The sequence below is a fragment of the Melitaea cinxia genome, chromosome 4 (genome assembly GCF_905220565.1).
Source record: "Melitaea cinxia chromosome 4, ilMelCinx1.1, whole genome shotgun sequence".
In the NCBI taxonomy this organism is placed as follows: Eukaryota; Metazoa; Arthropoda; class Insecta; order Lepidoptera; family Nymphalidae; genus Melitaea; species Melitaea cinxia.
In genome coordinates this window covers 7,374,251-7,396,945 of record NC_059397.1, presented here as the reverse complement: position 1 = coordinate 7,396,945, position 22,695 = coordinate 7,374,251, and the positions used below count along the sequence as shown (strand labels likewise).

Below are 22,695 nucleotides of genomic sequence, written 5' to 3'. Positions count from 1 at the left end.
GCTCAAAATATTTAAGTAATGTTATTTAAAAATATTTTTAAATAGAAATATTTAAATTTTACGCTCACCATACATACATATTGTTACGTACGTAACGCAGTGCGCTAATTTATACTCGTAATATTATGTCTCTCAGTGATCGCCCGTGTGCAAATAGAATGTTCAATAATATTTTTAACGTCATATTTATAAAATTTTCTCTAAGCAATATAAAATCTACTTTGTAATGTATTGTTAAAACTTTAAAATGCTTAAAGAATCCTGATTCATTATTATAAAACTGACTTTTTATCTTTGGTGACACTATTGTTTTTAAGATTTTTAATTGAAGATATAGATTTTATCAAGATAAGTTTTGTACGTAAGACCGTAACTATTGAGGCCGTATTACATGATTCTCCAAATGCGTGGTAAAGTATAATATTTAACTTAAACGGAATACGAATTTTCAGTATTGTGACATTTGCAAGAAACTGCCTTATTTTATCACACACTCGTTCATTGTGGTGAATTCAGTTAAGCTTGTTATCAATAGTCAGTCCAAGATATGTCTGTGTCGGGTAATCTCTATAGGTGGACATTTACAATTTACTTTAGGTACTTTTTTCGTGAAGACAGTCATGGTTATGAGCAATCTAATTTTCTATTAGAAATTGTTTAATGTATGGAGACTATAATCAGTAGTCTTGTTTTACTTGCTTTGAACACTAGAGCAGTCTAGACCTTTGTGTCTTTTCTTTGCAACGTCAATGTTATTGGGGAAATAATAACAGGAAATCCATGCAACCTATGAAATTGAATTGAATTAGACCTTTATAATGTCAAAGTACATCATAAACTGAGTACTTATATCATTACACTGTTTTGTTGAGGAATCAGTGGTAAATCCATATAAAACATTTACTCATTTCTCATTATTATTATACAAGCTGAGCCCCGCGGTTTCATCCACGTTGATTTTAGGAAAAAAATAGCATTCTTTCTTTTTAAAGCATACCTAACCTTCCTTTTTAAATAGTTCAAATATTTTAGTTGTGGATCCCGATAGAGCAAGCTATTATCTACAAAATGATATATTATAATTTATGTAAAGTAATTGTGAGGTTTTTTTTTCTAAAAAAGGAGGCAAACATCTTAATCTTAGAGTATTAATATATACTAGTGGTCGCTCAGTGGTCGAAATTCGACCATAATTAAAAACTTAAATTAAAATAAAACCCAAAAAATAATGAAAATAAAACCCCAAAAAATAATGAAAAAAAAAATATTCAATTTGACTACAGACTGACAATCAACAAAATAGTATACAATAATTAATTTTTTAGTAATTTTTTTTTTTTTATTTAATATATTTTTATGCATACTTAAAAAATTCTATATAAACTGTAAGTGTACGAAATTTCATACTCCTCACAAAGTTTTTCCTTCACGTATTTGAAACTCTTTTTTATTTCACGTATTGAAAACTCTTAAAAGGTGATAATAAATTATTACTTTAGTCATTATCGGTAAAATTTTAATGTTGTGGTTGTGATGAGCTTTGACTTTCATAACTCTAACTTTAAAAAATACCGAATTATTGAAATTAGGAGAATTGATAATAAGTTCAAATGTACCTAGATGTGCATCTGAATTGATTCGAATCGTTTTTACTGTTATCAATATGTATAAAGCGATTAGTTTGAAGATAAAATCAAACTTAGAACAGTACTTTGTAAAGTATTTTATTTTTCAATTATTTACAAATATATAATAAAAATATAATTTAATATTAAATTCTAAACACTGTATCACTAACTAGTCCTGATAATTTCTCTAATACTTTGCGTTACTCCCGTCACGAGTACAAACAGTCCAAAAATAATAAGTGTTGCGTCCTTAATAAGGATATATTTGTATATACCAAGACCTCTCTCCCAACGGAAGATGAGTTCCATTAAAGAAGGAGCTATTAATCCAAGAAAGGAATAGAAGAATGCTCCCTCTAGTCCTATCACTTGCTCTAATCTTGGCAATGAAGCTGCAGCTATCACTGAAAAATTAAAAAAATATATGTCAAATTTTTTTACAAAAATCGATAAAATGTCTGTCACCGTGTCACTGTGTATTTTTAAAGTTTCTGCGACTGAGGTAAGTTTGTTGTTAATGTTTGACTGGGGCGTAGTCTATCAGATGTCAAATTAAAATGTGTCAAATATTTTATATCCACATTGAACCAGGAATTCATATCACAATAGACATTAATAGAGTTAGTTAATTTACAATATAAAAAGAAGAGGTATACAAATAAAACTAAAAACCTAGTTATTTTAAATTTTTTACTGACAAATTTGGTAGTGGGTCGTTATAAATACGTCACATCAATGCTGGATAAATTAAACCTCGGCAAAAATCAGCAGTTATTTTTCGGTCATTGCTTCCGATTGGTTTCGAAAGTCGAAGAACAGACCGTATTGGAACACGGATTTTTTTTCTTCTGCCAAAACGCATTAATATGAAATTATGACTAATAGACACTAAGCAAATGTAGATGATATACTGAGGTTATGTACCACTGATACAAGACAATTAATACAGTTTTGTTGACGTGACGTCTATTCATCACTTTAACCTAATACAGTCCACTGCTGGACATAGGCCTCCACAAGTTCGCGCCAAAAATGGAGTGAACTCATGTGTTTTGCCCATAGTCACCACGCTGGGCAGGCGGGTTGGTGACCGCAGGGCTGGCTTTGTCGCACCGAAGACGCTGCTGCCCGTCTTCGGTCTGTGTATTTCAAAGCCAGCAGTTGGATGGTTATCGCGCCATCGGTCGGCTTTTTAAGTTCAAAGGTGGTAGTGGAACTGTGTTATCCCTTAGTCGCCTCTTACGGCACCCACGGGAAGAGAGGGGGTGGCTATATTCTTAATGCCGTAACCACACAGCAGACGTCTATTAGACCCAGCATTATTGCTGTGCTTGCGTCTCTGAGACACTGATACCTCGTAACACCAAAAGTCAGTACGGTGCGGTCTTCTGGCCGCGAGGGTCGGGTAGCGAAAACTGTTTTAGGAAGGTACTGAACGAGGCAGCACTACGGGATGCCACATTCAGAAATGTGGAGGGTTGGTATGGTCAGCGGTGTTTGACAGACTACCACCTCAGTTGCAGAAAGTTAACTTGAAATGGCTTACGTATTAAGTATTAACGTATATAAGTATTTGTTAAGATTTAGTTAAAAACGTCGAAATCTTTATTCTAATATTCATAATATTACATTAAAACTAAACAGAATTCTTAAAATTGGTATGTAAATAGAATATCTAGAATAGCATTTAGGATATACGTACTTTATTTAACGAAAATCTGAAAATCCAAATTCAGAAATTGTGACTGTGCCACCAGAAGCTAATGTGAATGTCAAATGTCAAGTGTTAATCTATTATGTCTATATTATATAGACAGATAAACAGCAATCGTTGAACAGGTTCAAAGTAAACTTTTTAGAAATATGCGGTTTTATTATTGTAACTGCAATTAACTTAATTAACGTATAATAAAGAGTTACTTCTTAAAACTTAGTATTTATTTTAAAAGTTATAAATACTTCCATTAGCCTGTAATATCCCACTGCTGGGCATAGGCCTCTTTCTTCATGTAGGAGAAGGATCAGAGCTAAATTCAACACGCTGCTCCAATGCGGGTTGGCGGATATATCTCCTACTATGAGTAGCGATCGCTATCAGGTGTACATGATAACAACCAGGACCGATGACTTAACGTGCTCTCCGAGACATGGTGGGGAGACCCACAACATCCAGACCACGGCAAATATCTGTATGGCCAATACAAATGTTTGTCATGTGCGGGCATCGAACCCGCAACCGTCAGCGCAACAGCTACAAACCAGTGCTGTGACCGTTGCGCCAAGCCAACGTAGAACTATTGAAGTAGAAAAAAGTAAATTACCTGTAATTATTGCAAAAAATGCTCTCATCACGGCTTGAGCAATATTATGGTACCTCAGCGGTACGTGTTCCCTTGTGTTGCGCCATACGATCTCCATCGGTACATAAAATTGTAGAATGTAGGTGAAAAATATAGCTAGGACTATAAAAACCTTAGCCATTAATGCTGGTCTGAAATAGTAACAGTAGACATATGAAGTTATTACATAATTTATATGATACCAGCTATGCCCGCGACTTCATCCGCATGGAATAGTGACTTTGGACAGCATTTTTTTATTTTGGACATCTGAATAGCTCTAATATTTTGTCTCTTGTCGCAAACTTATGAAATATTCACATAAACCTTACATATTTCCATATGAACTTTCACCCTATAGTCCCTATTGTTATTTTATACCCTTGAGGGTAAAATTTCTACAAACTTTGAATGCCTTATTTATTTATATCGCATCAACAGCCTAAAACTAAGTTTCAAGCTTCTAGCTCTAAAAATAACGATACTTCCATACAACTTTTCATCCCCATCTTGCAACCCTTTAGCATTAAAAAGGAGCTTATGTCCTTTCTCAGGCTCTAGTTTTGGCGTGAAAGCGCGACAGACAGACAGACAGACAGAGCTACTTTCGCATTTATGATATTAGTAAGGATAAAAGCTTGTTGCGATTTTTTTTTGTGTAGATGAACAAGGGAATTAAACAATGTCATGACTGACTTTAAGTTTTAAAATTTTCAATTTAAGTATGTACGAGAACTCTAATCTTTTAATTGATGTCATTTGATTTTATTGCAAGATCCTGTCAATGTTTTTAAGCACAAGTAATCTAATCCGGATCCACCGATTCGATTTTGAATTTTTTTTTGCTTTAGGAAAATTTATGTTTAATTTATAGAGAAAGTCTAGTTGTGCCCTCGACTTCGTCCACGTGGAATTTAAAAAAAATATTTTTCACTTCGTAGAGTTACAAAATAATTAAATGTCTAAAATAAAAGTAGCCTAAGTTACTCCTTACTACATCAGTTATCTACCAGTGAAAGTCCCGTCAAAATCGGTTCAGCCGTTTCAGAGATTAGCCGGAACAAACATACAGACAGACAGACAAAAACTGTAAAAAATGTTATTTTATACTTACATTTCTTCTGTAGGTAAGTTTAAAGTGATGCTCCCTTCAGCATTTTCACCGTATTTCAAGTAGCCCAGAATACCCATGACCATATAAAGGAGGACTACAATACTCATAGTAATATTCAAAACTCCGGGGCAGCCCAGAAAATGTTGCGGTTTAGCCATAGTGTTTTCCACAGGCAAAACTACGCCAATTCCTTCCATTGCAAATATAACTGTACTGAAACAATTTGATCTCAGTATTATTTTATTTCGGTTTTCTGCAAGTTGTATGGGTAGTTTTATATTGTAAGTACATTAGATAAATGTTTTTATTGTTCGGTCACGTCAAAATGATGAATATTTTAAAAATATTAAATCTAGTTGATTGTTTTACCGTTTTCACCGGCATCCTACTACATTAGCATACCCTATTAATTTTGTCGTTACTATTGAAAACGAATATTTTACTAAGTGGAGATCAAAAGATTGTTCGTTCGCGACGGTAAAGACATATTTGCTAGTAAATTATATGCACGGTTATTACTTCTTAGGAATAATAAAATAATCAAGCTCCTACCCGATAAATAGTGGTAATCTGCCAACTGGAACTGCCATTGGTCGTGAATCAAAGCTCGGGAAATCATTACATATGTAGTATATACATATTATGAATGTTAGTACTAGTAAGATGTTTGCGAAACCAGAAAATGGAGCAATGTATTTTAAGTTCTTTATTTGAGTAAATATCAGTATCGGAACCAAAAATATTAGACAGTATAGAGTGGTGTTGAGACTATTGTCCTTAGAAAAATGATCGACAATCTGAAAAAAGAAAACAATTCAACATTTTAAGATTTTTATCTCGGGTATTTTTTTATCTATTTTAAGCGATTTAAAGAAAGGAGGAGTTTCTCAATTCGACTGTATTGTATATGTATGTTACCCCAGAACTTTTTAACTAGGTAGACCGATTTTGATGAATCTTTTTTTTAATCAAAAAATTTGTACTTTTCATGTGCGCTGTGCACTCATTTAAATTTGATTGAGATCTGATAAGTACTTTTAGAATTATATCTAATAATGACAATTTTTTTATCGACCTATGTTGTATTATATGTACCTCATAACTTTTTACTGCGTACACCGATATTGATGATTCATATTTTAATCGATAGCTGACGCTTGTTTTTGGTGTTAATTAATTTGATCGAGATCTGATAATTACTATTTGAGTAATCTTTAATGACGCGTAATTACTTTAATACCTTTTCGTCTACCTACGTTGTATTACTTATCGATGTATTTGAAGTCGATTTTTTTTCGTTTGCGAGCAAGTAGGTACAATTATCAATTGAATGCTGATGCTTGTCATTTAAATTGAATCGAGTCCTGAGTTACTGGCTTTAAAATACACAGCGTAAAATATACAGCAGCGTCATCGGTGCGACAAAGCCAGCCCTGCGGTCACCCGCCTGCCCAGCGTTGGTGACTATGGGCAACACTTTTGGCCTCCAGCAGTGGACCGCACTAGGCTGAAGTGCGTGAGTCCTGAGTTTCTGACTAATCCTTTTTGAGTTATCTCTAATAATAGATAATTATTTAATTGTTTTATCAACTATCTACTTCTACATCGTATTACTTGTCGATGTAAATTGAAGTCGAACGAACGAATGACAAAGTGATTTTAACAATTGACATACTTCTATCGATTTCATTAAAACAATAAATTATTGTTATTTTATCATACAATCAATGTAATAAAAAGTAGCAACATTATTAGCGTTGATGTTTTTATATGACTAGCTGTAACTATGATTTAAATTGTTGACAGCTGTCCGAAATACCTGCTGTACGGATTCCACGAGTAGAATGACATATACCGCACAGGCGCCAAGAATTGTGAGAGCCATCGCCCAGTCTATAAATATCCTGAAAAAGATTTGCAACATTAATGACAATTCTATTTTAAATGACATTTATGTGAAATAGTAATTTAGTTAACTATCATTATTATGTATTGACTATCATCCTAGTTTTCCTAGTATTTAAAAAATTAAATATTGAATTGATACAATTTTTTAATAGAATACCTAAACGAATTTAATTTTAAATTATTATAACGTTGCCATATAATCAATCATTCACACACATTGAGATTGCAAGGCTCACAATACTTTATTCCATGACGGGTCATGTTTCAAGGAGATCGACTTTCCATCAATAAGCGTATTCGTGATTCCTTTGGCGTTTGAATTGATTAAAATCAGTTATTATTATTTAAGATTCATATTGTTCAATATATTAGAAGTTAATAGGAGTGGAACGGAATAAAAGTGTGTTAACTTTCTCAAAAAAATTATAAGACAAAAGTTTAAGTTTTTATGCCTAATAATCTCTTGTAAGAATTAAATATTTTATTACCTCATGGCTTTAGAAAATTTTCGCAATGACTGCGGACCTGTTGCAAAAACTGCTTCAACTGTTTCTGCATAGCCTAACGACGGGACTTTCGATACTCTGCATACGTCTTGTGATGTTTTAACCTGTCATATTTTTAAAGTAATTATAACTCAACAAAAAAAAATAAGAATACCAAAATAGGTCGATTGTAAAAACAAATTATGACATTTTAGACTTATTTAAATAATAATTGTTGTCTATATGATAAAATATTAAAAATTTAGTTCGAATTTTAATAGCTATTCAATGATTTTTAAAACAGACATTTCCCTGGAATTTGAATTAGTCATTAGTTTAGTTTTCATTTACTTTTTTAAGAATAATTATGGAGGGTGAGAATATTACCAATAAATATACGCAGTGTGTACAAATATATCCCAAGATGATTGTGCCAAAAATTCCAACTATTGTTCCTGCATTTTTGAAAGCAGCCGGCATTGCAAGAATACCTGATCCCAAGGAAGATTTTAATAGGTTTGCGAATGACCTCACGTCTCTGAAAATATATAAAAAAAATATTGTCAGTATTTCTACTCGTACATTTGACTAAATATATCACAGTGTTTGATTTGTTCAATCAGAGCATTGATGAATAACTAACTGGTCATGTGCAAATTGAACTCGTGTCCAAAGGGTTACGTAAAAAAGGCATTGTGTGTGATTAAAACTGCAAAAGTACATAGTATTATAGTATTATGAGGTATGATTAAAATTTTAATATCAGTCTATTAGTATTATTTTGTTATAAAACCTATTTGCACTCATAAAGAGTCGTTGCCCACTAACGGGACATTTTGACGCTGTCGCACGGATAGATCTCTGCTATATTGGATACCCCTTACAGACATTTAGACAGAGAAAATGTTTTTTATTTGTCAAGCTTAACATCATGGGACATCGATGTATGTTATGGATTTAGACATATCTAAATGCCTTTCATGACCAGTTGGATCTTGTAAGGAATATTTCTAACGTTTTTCGAAAAAACGCAACACGGTTATTAATGTGGAAATGTAAAGAAACAAAAACAACGTATTGTAACTTACGAATTAGGATGTTCCAACTCTCTATTTTGAAAAGGGTCGTAAGTTTTTTCATTTACATTTTCTTTATGTTTTGTATTGATTGTGTTAATGGATATTGTTGACGGAAATACTGCATTTTCTGTGATGACAGCCCTGCGACGTAAATATCGAAAGTTAAAAATAATTGTATAATTAAAACATTTATTTTCAACTGTATAGCTGTGTCCGCGACTTTGTCCGCGTGGAATTTAACAAAAAGTTATTGTTCAGTTCGTAGATTCATAAAATAAAATAAATTTCTAAAATAAATGTAGCCAAAGTTACTCCTTATTACATCAGCTATCTGCCAGTGAAAGTCCCGTCAAAATCCGTTCAGCCGTTTCGGAGATTAGCCGGAACAGACAGATAGACAGAGTAAAAATGGTATTTTGGTATATGCACCGTGTATACATCCATATGAATTTAGTAAAAAGCGGTTATTTTAATATCACAAACAGTTACTCCAATTTTATTTATTTGTATAGATAGTAAATAATTTTACTTAGGTAAAAATTTTCCTAAGAAACGAATTTTGGACTGTAATACATCTATTTATTGACTAAAAAATTAACTCACAAATTAAGTATTCTGTTTTCAATAAATTTGTGTTAAATATTTTATTAGTGTACACAAATTGTTTTTATTTTAAATTTTCTGAAACAAATACTATCAGATAAGAAAACGTAAATATTAATATAATTGTTACCTAATTAACTTGTGTATTAAAAAGTCATCAACCTAATTATACATCTAATTACTTGTTTTTTACATTTTACTTCAGCAAAACCAAGCGTTAGTACACTTTGAAGTGATTTTGAATTGCAATTGTTCATAGATAAAAATATATCCCGTTTTAGTGTTTTACGGTGATTGAGTGTTGTGAAGACTAACAATAAAACTATCGTTGTCCTTCCTAACAATTGTCTCTGCGCTAGATAAAAAGCAATGAATATTTTATGAATAAACATATATTTTATGAAAAATGCAATAAAAACTTTATGAAATAGAAATTCCATATATGAATATTAATAGATTCCCACATATGGTTACGGTATGACTTTTAAATGGAATGGCGTTGGTGTTTTCTTGAACAATAAAAACTACCTAGAACCGGTTTTTATCAGCGCATTTAATATAATAAATATATAAAAAATTAAACAAACTAAATCTCATCTGCCGAGTTGCACGAAACAAAATTAAAATTTAAGTAGAGATTAAACCAATTTAATCACAAGAATTTCATACAATTCTTATATATCTTATAGTCTTATAGATTAAATGCTTGATTCAATAAAGAAATATTTTTTATCCTTTAAGAATATGCTTACATGACAAGTGTTGGATCGGTTCGGTTTTCAATTAATTGAAATTTTCTCCAAGACTGACATTACAAAGTGATTATTCTTACATCTTATCTCTTATTCAATCTACCCTACAAACATCATTTACTTTAAACATTGCTACATATAAATAATCGACTAAGAGTTATTCAATTTTTTAAACATTGATATTATTACTTGATTATAACAATATTAATATTTGATTCTACTAATTGATTAATACTCGATTCTAACACAAGTAAGCGGGTAGACTTGTGTTAATCTTCTAGCTACTCTTATAGTGAAACGTAATTAAATTTAAGTGGGCAAATACTGTCTACTTGCTCACTATAAGTGACGAATGAAGAATCTTATTATAATTAGGTATTAAATGAGTTAGGCTAGCATTTATTAACCATGAGATAATTCTCGTTTAAGGTTATGTAATCACAATGTTATAAGCAAATACAGCACCTTTTATTTCATCATATTAAGATAAATATTATACTAACTACGTATTCGTTGCATAAGTTTTTTTTAATACACGAATACTTAAGGTCGTATAAATACTCGTAATTAGGTACGTTAGGTTACGAATACTTAAGGTCGTATAAATACTCGTAATAGACATTAAAATAGTGTAGGCCAATGTTATGGATTTGGTATTTAGTTATTCATTTTTTGTGTTTAAAAATACAGTTAATAGTAATTGTGGCGTTAAATGTAATAATTGAGTAGTAAATAAAGATTTTAAAAAAAAAGAAATGCAACAAGAACAAAGAGAAGAAAATGACGTTTTAAAAAATACTACAAAAATACTGGCAAAGATATTATATATCTACTTCTTATAGGCATATCAAATTTATTAACATACAGCAAAATTAATGTTTGTGATCCATTAACTTTTATACGTACACATAGCTATATAATAGCTTAGTAGTTTTGTAATACGAGTATATACCTTCATACTAAACATTATTGTTTGTAAATAATAAACATTACTAAAAAAAATCTTGGATGAATTGACAATTGTTACAATCTAAAATACCTTCGTAGTCTTTACTGATTGTGATAAAAGCGTTTTACCTCATTTAAACTCAAATAAGAGAAGAGAGATTATAAGAATACATAGTCATTGTGCTGTTTTATGTACATATAATATGATGAATTTGTATTACGCTATAATTTCGTACAATTTCTGAAATATCGCTTTTTATTTCTTTACTGACCACGATAGTAATAATTTAATATAGTCTTATTAATGCTGTGTGGTTACGGCATTAAACAATATAGCCACCGTCTCTCTTCCCGTGGGTGTCGCAAGAGGCGACTGGGGGATAACGCAGTTCCACTACTACCTTGGAACTTAAAAAGTCGACCGATGGTGGGATAACCATCCAACTACTGGCTTTAAAATACACAAGCCGAAGACGGGCAACAGCGTCTTCGGTGCGACAAAACCATCCCGAGTAGAAATTTTTTCGTGTTCCTTAGAAGGACCGGACCGGGCATGCCTGATCTGGACCGGACAAGGTATGTAACGCAAAAGATTTGTTTGGATCTGATCAAGATGAGATGAGATTTCCTGATCAGGTCCAGATCAGGAAATCTCATCTCATCCTGATCAGCCTGTTCGGTCCGGTCGTTTTAAAAAACACGAATGTGTAAAAAAAAAAGCGAATTGAGATTATAAAAATGTTTATGATATTTATTTACGTTTATTTTTTCCAATGTATTATTTATTTATGTTTTACTTTAAATATCAATTATTTTTATTTATTTTTATGTTATTAATTAATTATTATTATTAAATTTTATTTATTAACTTCTAATAATTAACTACTAATTAACTACTCCCTACTACTTACGACTGCTTTACTGTGTAGAAATGGACTCGCTGCTAGATTGTCCTGATAACTGTATAAGTGCGCTTAAAAATATTGATAGCGCGATTCAGGCTCAGTTCGCGTAATTTCTTTCAGGCTATCCTGATCTGCAGGCCTAGCATGCGCGCCACGACAAAATTTTGTCTACCCCTTTTCTCGTATTATCTCTCTATGTCTACAGTAGCTAACATGCGTGCACGCGATACTCTTCTCGTTACGTCAAGAAGAGATAATCATTAAATTTTAGTGATCTGTGATATTTATCTCTACGGAAGCTAACATGACATCGTAATTTTGTCGAATTTTGTCGTTTTAGGAAGAGAAACTTCTCGTCTTCAATATTATCGACGAGAAAGACGATAAATAAAAAATAAATAAAACCGGGTGCCTATTTTTTGTATACCATGGCGTTTCCCTATTATAATTATATAATTTCGGTATACGAAGAGCGGGAAATGCGAAAAGTCGAGTGAAGTGTGCCATATAATGACACAAAAAACGTATTTGCGCCCTGTTGCTTCTTATTCTAAATAATAATAATAATAATACTTTATTTCAGACCAAAGTATAAGTCCATATTGGGTTAGTACAACAAGACAAGACAACATTCAGAATAAAAAACAAAACAAAATTATATTAAAAAAATCAATAACTAAAAATAAAATTAAATAGAATAAAAGTAAAATCAATAATCAAAAAAAAAATTCAAAAATTCAAAAAATTTTAAAAATTAAAAAAAAAAAAAAAAACTGCGTGATAGAATTACAATTATCTAATGTGCGACAAGATATAAAGCACAACACGAGCATATTGTTTTACATATATAATTAAATTCATTTACTTACGCCGTTTTATTTTCCATATTAGATTTTTTAAATTAGATATACACTTTTTATCTTAGCCAAAAGGCCGAGAACATTGTTAAATAAAACATGTGTCACTCGTTTGAAATTGGTCAATAACCTTGTAAATTCAACTTTACGACATAAGAAATAAGAATGATATTCAGTTGTGATTATGGTTGATAATGTTTCTCTACTCGACAAGGCGAAGTCTTCGGAAGAGAATTTTGTCTCTCGTAGTTCGCATGTTAGGGTAATCGAGAAAATACTCGATGTAGACATTATCTCTCTCTCTCGTCAAGAGATATCTCGTTGTATGCATGCTAGGCCGGCTGGACCGGACCGGGTCCTGATCCATACTGGCCTTACAGCCTTACTATACTTTATTATATTTTACATCAGGCTGTCCTTATCTGGACTGGGCCGGATCCTGATCCAGTATGTCTTACCATGCTTGATTATATTCTACATCGGGCTATCCTTGTCTGGACCAGACCTGGTCCTGATAGAGCTTGCTGGATCTGGCATGCCTCATTCTATCCTGATCCGGTCCAGATACATGATCTGGTTGAGCCTGACTTTTTTTCTAGTCAGGCAGCCCTGCGGTCACCAGCCTGTCCAGCGTGGCGACTATGGTCAAAACACATGAGTTCACGCCATTTTTGGCGTGAACTTGTGGAGGTCTATGTCCAGTAGTGGACTGCGAAAGGCTGATGTGATGATGATGATAGTCTTATTATATTGTTAATTATAGAATATTGCTGAGTAATTAGGGAAATTAAAGAATAATGTAAATCCGAAATCAAAAATTACTTCAGTTTGGATTGCGAATAGTGATGATTATTTTTAACTCCTTTATATCATGATTATATATATTTTTCAAATGTAATCGATTACTGTAGAGTAATTCTGTAATTATAAATTATGGTTATTGTATAAATAGACAGGTCAATGACATTAAATTGTCTTCTGATTGATATTATTGTAACTTCTTAGTTGGTAAGCGTCCAAAACTTTATTAAGGTGACCCTGATGTAAGTGCCTTTTGAAGGGTATTCTTTGATATAAAAGGCTCTTTAGCATTTAGAAGTTTAATGACTTATAGAAACGTAATTCAAACGGATCTCTTTTATCACTCCTATATTTTATTGCTGAGTGAAAACAAAAGATGCGGCAGTTCAGATGATTAGTTTTAGTGGTTAAAATTATATTTTAATTTTAATGTGTTATGAGGAAATTTGTTTATTGAGTACGGAGCAATAATCAAAAATGTTAACAAACCTTACACGTACTTATGACTATAGATTTTGATTTGAAAAAAAAAAATAGTTTCTATCTTTTTACGATGACTTCATATAGTTTTTATCTGAAGCTCAGAAGGTTTTATAATAATCACCATGAAATATTGGCATACCAAAGCTCTGAATAACAATTGCATGACGTAATATTTACCTATGTATGTGGGTAATTATATTCCTCACATATAAAAATCTGTTGTTTTTGCTTCAGACAAAAAAGTTTAGATTTGCTAATTCAGAGATTTTATATTCTAAAACTTGGTTAGAAAAAAAAACGTACGTACTCGTAGTTAATAATTTATTACACCATTATATCTGGATTGGTACAAATTATGGTAGAAGATTACGAACGGATGATAATTGTTTTATACTTATTTTAGTATATTAGAAAAATAATCGCGAAAGAGTTGCTTGAAAAATCCTAACCAGGCAATATTTAATTCAAAATATAAAAATTCATTTTAAAAAAATGCACATACGAGCTTAAATAGTAAATATTATCGTCGCTGAATAGGCAAAACTACTAAAGCGCCATTTTGGTCAAAATGAGTTATATATATGGTTCGACTGCATTTTTTTTTCTCTACCTATTAGTCCGGGTCTCGTGGCGATCAGAGCATTTTTTTGGCGCTTTAGCACTCAAAATGGGGTTAAAATCTCACAAGATGTGTTGCGACTTTTTACTAATGTGTGGCTTACTTCGACACATTTTCGTATAATTGTCGGTTTAGTATTATGCTCGCTGCAACAAGCCCTATTCAGGTTTGTTAGTAATTTTCGAAAGTATACTTTTGATAACCGATGGTATTTATATAACTTTCGCTTGAATCTATTTTTTTACCACGGGTCCTTTAAGTCAAATGAGCTTAAGAAAAAACCACAAGATATGGTGATTTAGTAGTTTCTGCTGATTGAAATCACGTATACTCAAGCTTATAAGTAAATAATCTTTCAGCAAGAATCATTAACCATGGCGCTTTAGTATTTTAGCTTTACTCAGTAATTTAAGTAACAGGATATTAGCATTTTTGAGCGGCTGATGTAACAGAAGCAGAAGAGTTAACTGTCAATGGAAAAAACAAAAGTGTGTTTAAAATTATATATAAAACTCGGCGGCCTATTTCTAAAAAGAAGTACGATGATTTATGGAAATTGTGCACATCAAAAGTAATCGCAGAAGAACACCACGATGAATACAAAAACATGCCTTGTATAGCGAACGTTCAGGACACGCTACCAGACACTGACGAAGAGGATGAGATTAATGAGGATTAAGTAGATTATTATTTCTCAATCAATATTTTATTAGAATTAGAAGTTAATAATGTTCAGTTTTGATCTCTTATTTAAATTACAATAAGTATACTGATTATTGTTAAAATGGAGTCTTGTAATTGTAACTAACTTAAGTAACTCCGTCTAGGATGACTGTTTTGAACGACGGGCGTGATATTGTTATTTTAAACTAAGCTTAGTATAAAAGACCAATATAGCGCCTGAACTGAACAGTGATTCCAGAGGGAGTTATTTGTGTTAGTTGCAATAGCGAAACTCCACATTATGTTTTTATTTAGTACGTTTTTATAAACAAATGTGGAAAATTACGGAGGAAGGTGATTTTTGTTTTATTTATAATCTGAGAAAATGTCAATTTTGTTTGAACAAATTTTTTAATTGAATAAAGATTTATGTTAAATTGGTGTTATTTATTTATTATACGGCTTGTGCATCAACAGCTCATCAGTTTCCTTTTGAAACACCGTCTGTTGAATCCCATGCAATCCGGTTTTCGTCCAGGTCACAGTACGACTACTGCGCTTGTAAAAATAACTGATGATATACGATCAAATATGGAAAACCAACAGGTCACGGTATTAACGTTACTCGATTTTAGTAACGCCTTTAATACTGTGGACTTTGATATACTATGTGATATTTTACGTTCTCTTAACATATCTCCTGAGGTTGCTGATTGGTTTCTTAGTTACTTGCAGGGTCGCCGGCAGCGAGTTAAATTGAATGACTCATACTCCAATTGGTCAATGGTCAATACCGGTGTCCCGCAAGGTGGCGTGCTCTCCCCTCTTTTGTTTTCAATATTTATAAACTCTATCTGTAATGTAATATCTTCTTTCTACCACCTCTATGCAGATGATCTCCAGATATACTCTCACTCCACTGTTCATAACTTATCTCAGTGTGTATCGCGTATAAACAATGACCTTTTAGCCATTGGTAAATGGAGTAAAGCCTATGGCCTAAATATAAATCCAAATAAAACGAAAGCTATTATTATAGGAAGCTCCAGACTGCTCAGCCGCATTGATAAATCTGAGGTATCTCCTGTTACATTTAATGGATTCACCATTCCATACAGCGAAAGCGTGAGAAATTCAGGTGTTATCTTTGACCAACATCTCTCTTGGGGTCCTCAAATATGTGAAATTAGTCGCAGACTGTTCGCTTCGGTTGGGTCTCTCCGCAGATTGCGTAATCTACTGCCCATTCCTACTAAAATTGCTCTTGCACATAGTCTCCTATTACCAATTCTTGATTATGCTGATACTTGCTATCTTGACATTACAGAGGAGCAGCTTAATAAGCTTGAGCGCATTCAGAATGTATGTATAAGATTTATCTTTGGACTACGCAAATATGACCATATTTCAGAATTTCGCAAAAAACTCAAGTGGCTCCCAATTCGCCTTCGCAGGAATACTCATATCCTTACCCTACTTTACTCCATTTTATTTAATCCCTTTACCCCTTCCTATCTGAAAGAACGTTTCAAATTCCTTGGTGATTCTCACAAACGCTGTCTTCGTTCTGACAGTAATTTTCTTCTTGAAATTCCTTCTCACTCCTCTTCCTTTTATGACAAATCTTTTACAGTTCAAGCCTCTCGCTTATGGAATACCTTGCCCTTGAATATCAGACGTGTACAAACACCTGCAGTTTTTAAAAAGACTGTTTGGAAGCATTTTCTTCAAACTCAACAATAAACAAGTAATTCATAATTATAATGTATACATATATGTATTTATATGTATGTATGCATGTATGTGGGTATATATGTATATATGTATGTATGTATGTATGTATGTATGTATGTATGTATGTATGTATGTATGTATGTATGTATGTATATGTTTAATTATTTGAATATTTATAATAAATTTGTTGTAACTTGTACACCTATGCTGACGCTAGACCATTTCCTTTGCCCTAAGGTTGCCTGGAAGAGATCGCTTTTTAGCGATAAGGCCGCCCTTTGTACCTAATGAATATATTGTCAATATTTTCTTTCTTTCTTTGATATGTATTATTTCTGTTTTTGGTGTACAATAAAGTGTATTATTATTATACGGGTTAATATGTCATAATAAACATTTTTGTTGCTCACATTAGTAATAATATTTAGGCTGGAACAAGATAAAAAGTGATGAAAGTATAATCATCCCATTATTTAATTGGCAACTATGTCTTGAAAGTAAAAAGCTTTCGAGATTTCTCTAGTATCCGATGCTGAATGTCTTTTTGCTATATGTCTTTCTGTAGTAGATTTATCTCTTAGTAATTTTCGTTTACGACTATTATATTTTTTAAATAATGTTAGTATTTTTTTCCAAAGAGAATGTTAACACACTCGAGTCTTTAGTAGTTGGCGACTCCCTAACCGTGAACTTAACGTGGAGGTTAGTAAATTTCCCTTGCTGGTTTTTTTTCAGGACTCAGAGGATTTATCCTAAAGTGACAGCTAACTCCGTAAATAGTTAAAATACGAACAGTGTAATAGATTAATTGCGTAGATAAAATTAAATCATGATTATGTTTCCTTGACAGTTCTTACTTTCACCCAAAAGAAAAAAAGTTGTGACAGGTTAAAGCAAAAAAAAAACTTAAAATTGTTTTTTCTCAAAACAGCCTTTGTGCACGTTAGCAGTTTTGCCTATTCAGCGACGTTATAATTAAAGAGAATATTTTGATACTTACCGACAGTTTGAAGCCTGTAGAAAATAGAAACGTTGGGTTATCTATTAACTATTGGGTTGGCAGATATAAATAGGTATTTACTTACATAATTTATAGTTACGTTTATGTTGAATTTTTATATGTTAAACTAGCTGTGCTCGCGACTTCGTCCGTGGAATTTAACAAAAAAAATATAGTTCAGATCGTCGAGTTATAATACATTTCAAAAATAAAAGTAGCCCAAGTTACCCCTTACTATATCAGCTATCTGCCAGTGAAAGTCCCGTCAAAATCGATCTAGCCGTTTCAGATATTAGCCGGAACAAATAGACAGACAGATACACAATATTGTAAAAAAATGTCATTTTTGGTATATGTAGCGTATAGATCCATATGCATTTAGTAAAAAGCTATATTAATATGACAAACAGACACTCTTATTTTATTTATTTGTATAGATTATTTTAAAACAATCTGCAAGCATCCGTCGTAAAAGTAATAAAATTCTTTAAAAGTAACTTTTATGAAATTGGAAAGAGGTTTTTGAAAGAATTTCCCAAAGATTTAACGTAACTGTAAAAAGTATATGACTTCTACTAATTGACCGTTTAATGAATTAAAGCACATGAATTTTTTGAAAAATGATATATCAAAATTTCTGTAATGTAAATTATATATCTATACAAATAAATAAAATTGGAGTGTCTGTTTATAATATTAAAATACCCGTTTTTTATTATTAATAAATATTATTTAACATAGTATAAAACAAAGTCTCTTCCCGCTGTCTGTATGTTTAGATTTTTAAATTATGCATCGGATTTTGATGCGGTTTCCTTTAGTAAATAGAGTGATTCCAAAGAAAGGCTTATATGTATAATACATGCATAATATAGTAGAGGAACACTGATAGTTTTAGAGGTTTCTAATGTGATATCTTTAATAAACACATTTTTTGCGCTTACATTGCAAATATTTATTTTATATGTTACTAGCTGTATCCTGCCCGCGTTGCTACGCTTCTTTAAAAAGTTTTTTTATAATTTTTTTTTGGTCGTACCAACTCAGAAACCTTTGTGGGCTCATGCACAACACTTTGCTGAACAATAAAATACTAAAAAAAAAATCAAAATAAAGTGATCACTCGGAATACGTTACATTTATTTAATGTTTAATATTAACTTTTGATAGAACAAAGTCTATCCGGGCAGCTAGTAGTATTTAATATTTTCCGCTTAAAACATGCAATTTTTTTATTTTTTGGACAGTGTCATCTTTGAATATTTAGTTTTACGTTTATTCTGAACATTTAGACGTAAATGTCTCCTTTCGGGGTTATGATATTTGTATCATAGGTATACGGTAAAACCCCACAAACAATTTTGCAACTGTCCCAACATAAATTTAAAGTTTTCATTAAAAATAAATTAAAAGATAAAGCGATTATTCAGTGCAGGACTACATAATTGATAAAGATGTGTGGACTTAGTGACGCTGTATATCATGCAAAATATATCACAAATTTTTGTACTAAAACATAGTTTATATATTATATTAAAAAGAGTAACTGCGGAGTTTCTTCCGATTCTTCTCTGCAGAATTTACATTCTAAATCGGTGGTAAGCTAATAACCACAATAATAATAATAATAAACCCGCTTTTAAACAATAATAATCACTTTAAAATTATAGGCCTGTAAAATAAGGATTCGAAAGTGCTTTTAAAGCCGGTTTGATTAAAGTTGTTTTTGATTTTGATTTTGTGAAACACTTTTTTCGGATTTTATCGCGGTTTATTGTTAACTAGGACTCCTCCCGTGACCATGGTTGCTGTAAAGTATCCGAAACGTCGGGAATCAAAAGTTAACAATAAACCGCGATAAAATCCGAAAAAAGTGTTTTATTAAATGAGTAAAATTCGCGTAAACATTAGAAAACAATATTTGATTTTGTGTTTCAGTTCTAAATTTTAATTTTTAAATGAGCTTGATAAACAAATTAGTCTCTATACCATAGTTACACTTAATATTCAAGAATTCTATTTAATTTTTCATATAATATTATTATCTTTATCATTATTAAACATTTTAAATAAAGCCAAATGACATTAATTCACGTTTCTCACTCATTTTGCAAGATATGCAAACTTAATTATAAGAAACTAAGTTAAAGTCTAAAACACAATAATAAATGTCTTCACAACTGTTTTATCCAGAGATAATATAAGATATACCATTTTAGTAATGTTTTATATGTCATTGATATAAGTAGGATACTTTGTTTAAGAAACTAAAAATGTTAAATTATTACTTCCAATTATTTGAATTATTTAATTAAGTTAACAAAGAACTATCGATAATTGTCTTTATTACTTAGGAAACAATTTAAGAAGATCGAGGATTATTAGAAAATTGTTACCACTTTTAATAAATAATTTCGATAGCCTATGAATTATTTTTATCTATGCTTTGTATTAATGAATAAGAATAAAAAGATAATACCTATTAAATATTTAACAAAAATCAATTGAAATAATGACCAAACATTTCTTAAAATTTTAAGCCATTATTTCTATTGATTACACTTTAAGGGAATATAAAGGATGAAAGAACATTTCCTGGATAGGACGACATAACCGTCTGTAGACGACATTTCTAAAACAAGTGACAGACTTTCGTATATGGTTAATGTAAAAGACCAGTCTATTCAATCGATGTTATATGTTATATAAAGTGTATAATTGCTAGATTGAGGAAGGAGATACGAAATAAACGTACATCGTAATCAACTAGATGACACATTTGGTTTTTGGAGCATTGCCATAATTTACATTACATTGTTTAGGTAATTAATAAATAGTACAAGATTAAACGCCTAAAAATATAAATGTGCTTTCGCAAAGGTTCTAAATAAGTATCATATTAATTTGTGATTCTCGGACCAGAGACAAAAATATTTACCAAATAAAAGTTTTTGCGAGACTCCGTCGAATTTATAATAGTCAATAAGAAACAAAAAAGAAATTCTTGAAGTTTTTTGATAGTAAATTTTGCATTTATGTAAAAGTTATGCAGTAAACAAGGTAAAATAAGTAACATGTCAGGTTGGAAGTGCTCACAAACGGCTTTTAGTAAGCCAATCCGTGTAGTTGCTAAGGAATTAAACTAAGGAAACCGGTTTCAAATTTTACTAAAATATACCTTATATCATATTCGCACCACTTGCAATCTTCATTTAAAAGGATTACCTAAAGGAAAACACGTTTAAGCACTCATCATAATAGTATAAAAACAGAAATCCATAGATCATGTAAAAAAATATAAAATTTAATTGAAGTTATACTTAATTAATTAATGAAACTAAGAAATAAACTTATTTATTGACTCACGTTGAACTAAACTCCTTCATATTATAACTGTTTGCCATGTTCTCGGTTTGTCCTTAGTCTTGTGAAAATACAATACGTTTATTTATTTACGTTAGCTTTATTTACAACCGTTCACGCGTACGACATGTTTCTAAATGTGCACTGGTGGCAATAGTGATCTTATGAATTAAGCAAGCGTCTACGTAGCAGTAATATTTATAAATGTTACAGGCAATCTGTATAATTCAGGTATTGAATACAATGCCGAGACAATGTACTACATTAACTTTGTATTTAAGTTACTTTTAAGACATGGACACTTTTGGTACTTATAATTTTTTGTAAGAACAAATTTGAACGAATACTTAAAGGAATTCTTGATAAGAAACCGCGAACTGCAATCTTTAATACCTTGCTTGTCTTGTTGCGGGAAGTCGATCGAGGTCACAAAGATTCTCAAAATGTACAGCATTATTACAATATTTGAAAAAACGAATGATGATTTTTTTTATAATTTTGGTATTTGGGATAGCTTTATGTTTACAATATGCACTTTGAGGCTTTACAACTAAAAAGGCTTTTTTTGTTGACCCTATAGAGGTATGTTTTAGTTCGAACTCAGTATACGACCTGAGTAGTGATGAAACAACATAATTTATTATAAATTATCTATAATATTATTTTAAATTATTATTATTTATTTTATTTTTGACGCTTTAAGTATGATCGCGAGGTAAAGATTATATTAGCAAAGACGAAATGTGCATAATGCCTGCTTGCCCAAACGTCATTTTCATCCCTGCTCCTATCTCGTATTAAGATATTACCCAAGTATAAAAAAATATATAATGATCTATCTTAATGTTTCAAGTACACTGAGTATTACCTAGGTATTTTTTATAAAATGCCTAATTAAACATATTTCCAGTGACACATAAATGTCACACTCGCTGATTATTATGGACACGGCAGTTAGTATCCATGTAATCTTGTGGAGAATTCAATATTTTAAACGGGTTTATGTTAAATACTACTTTTTTTGACAAAAGTCGTCAATTTTCGTATGAATTGGTCCTTAACATTTTTTAAAAGCTTTTATTAAACTTGCAATGTATGTGTGTATGTAAGTATGTATGTATGTTTGTTAGGATGGTTGTCTGTGCAAACAACAAATAGCTGACTTCAATTTATATCGATAAGTAATACAATTTCGAAAAACGACTGTGCTTTAGACCACACCACTGAAATAAAACTTCTGCACAATAGGGCTGCACTGTGTCTTAGATATACGAAACCTATCTGGGTATGAGAGAAAGAGAGAAAGAAAATGTGTGCTCGCCTCTCACCTCTTTCTCTCTTGCTCCGTTCGCCTCGCCCGATCACCCTTTTCTTAACGCTCTCGTCACGAATTCACTTGCTTACTCCCCAAGTC

At 31.5% G+C, this 22,695-nt stretch overlaps 1 protein-coding gene across 2 annotated transcripts; it reads right to left on the bottom strand.

Moving 5' to 3' along the window:
- Nucleotides 1-1,708: 1,708 nt before the first annotated feature.
- LOC123670079 (proton-coupled amino acid transporter-like protein pathetic) lies at nucleotides 1,709-21,474 on the bottom strand. Of its 2 annotated transcripts, none has more exons than XM_045603586.1 (9): nucleotides 21,285-21,474; nucleotides 8,563-8,694; nucleotides 7,862-8,012; nucleotides 7,478-7,599; nucleotides 6,901-6,985; nucleotides 5,634-5,878; nucleotides 5,082-5,294; nucleotides 3,950-4,119; nucleotides 1,709-2,032 (listed from the first exon to the last, which is right to left on the bottom strand). In XM_045603586.1, exons 1-9 carry the CDS (start codon nucleotides 21,320-21,322, stop codon nucleotides 1,794-1,796), a joined length of 1,395 nt encoding a protein of 464 aa, XP_045459542.1. In that variant the 5' UTR covers nucleotides 21,323-21,474; the 3' UTR covers nucleotides 1,709-1,793. The 2 variants fall into 2 exon arrangements, with proteins under 2 accessions (XP_045459542.1, XP_045459543.1); XM_045603587.1 differs by lacking the exon at nucleotides 21,285-21,474 and adding an exon at nucleotides 20,532-20,670.
- Nucleotides 21,475-22,695: the final 1,221 nt, after the last annotated feature.

Coding starts and splice junctions, on each gene's coding strand:
- LOC123670079 (XM_045603586.1), bottom strand. CDS start 21,322: ATGGCAAACAGTTATAATATGAAGGAGTTTAGTTCAAC. Junction 8,695..21,284: donor ATGAAGGAGTTTAGTTCAAC/GTGAGTCAATAA, acceptor TTTACGTCGCAG/GGCTGTCATCACAGAAAATG. Junction 5,879..6,900: donor TCGTGGAATCCGTACAGCAG/GTATTTCGGACA, acceptor TTCTTTTTTCAG/ATTGTCGATCATTTTTCTAA.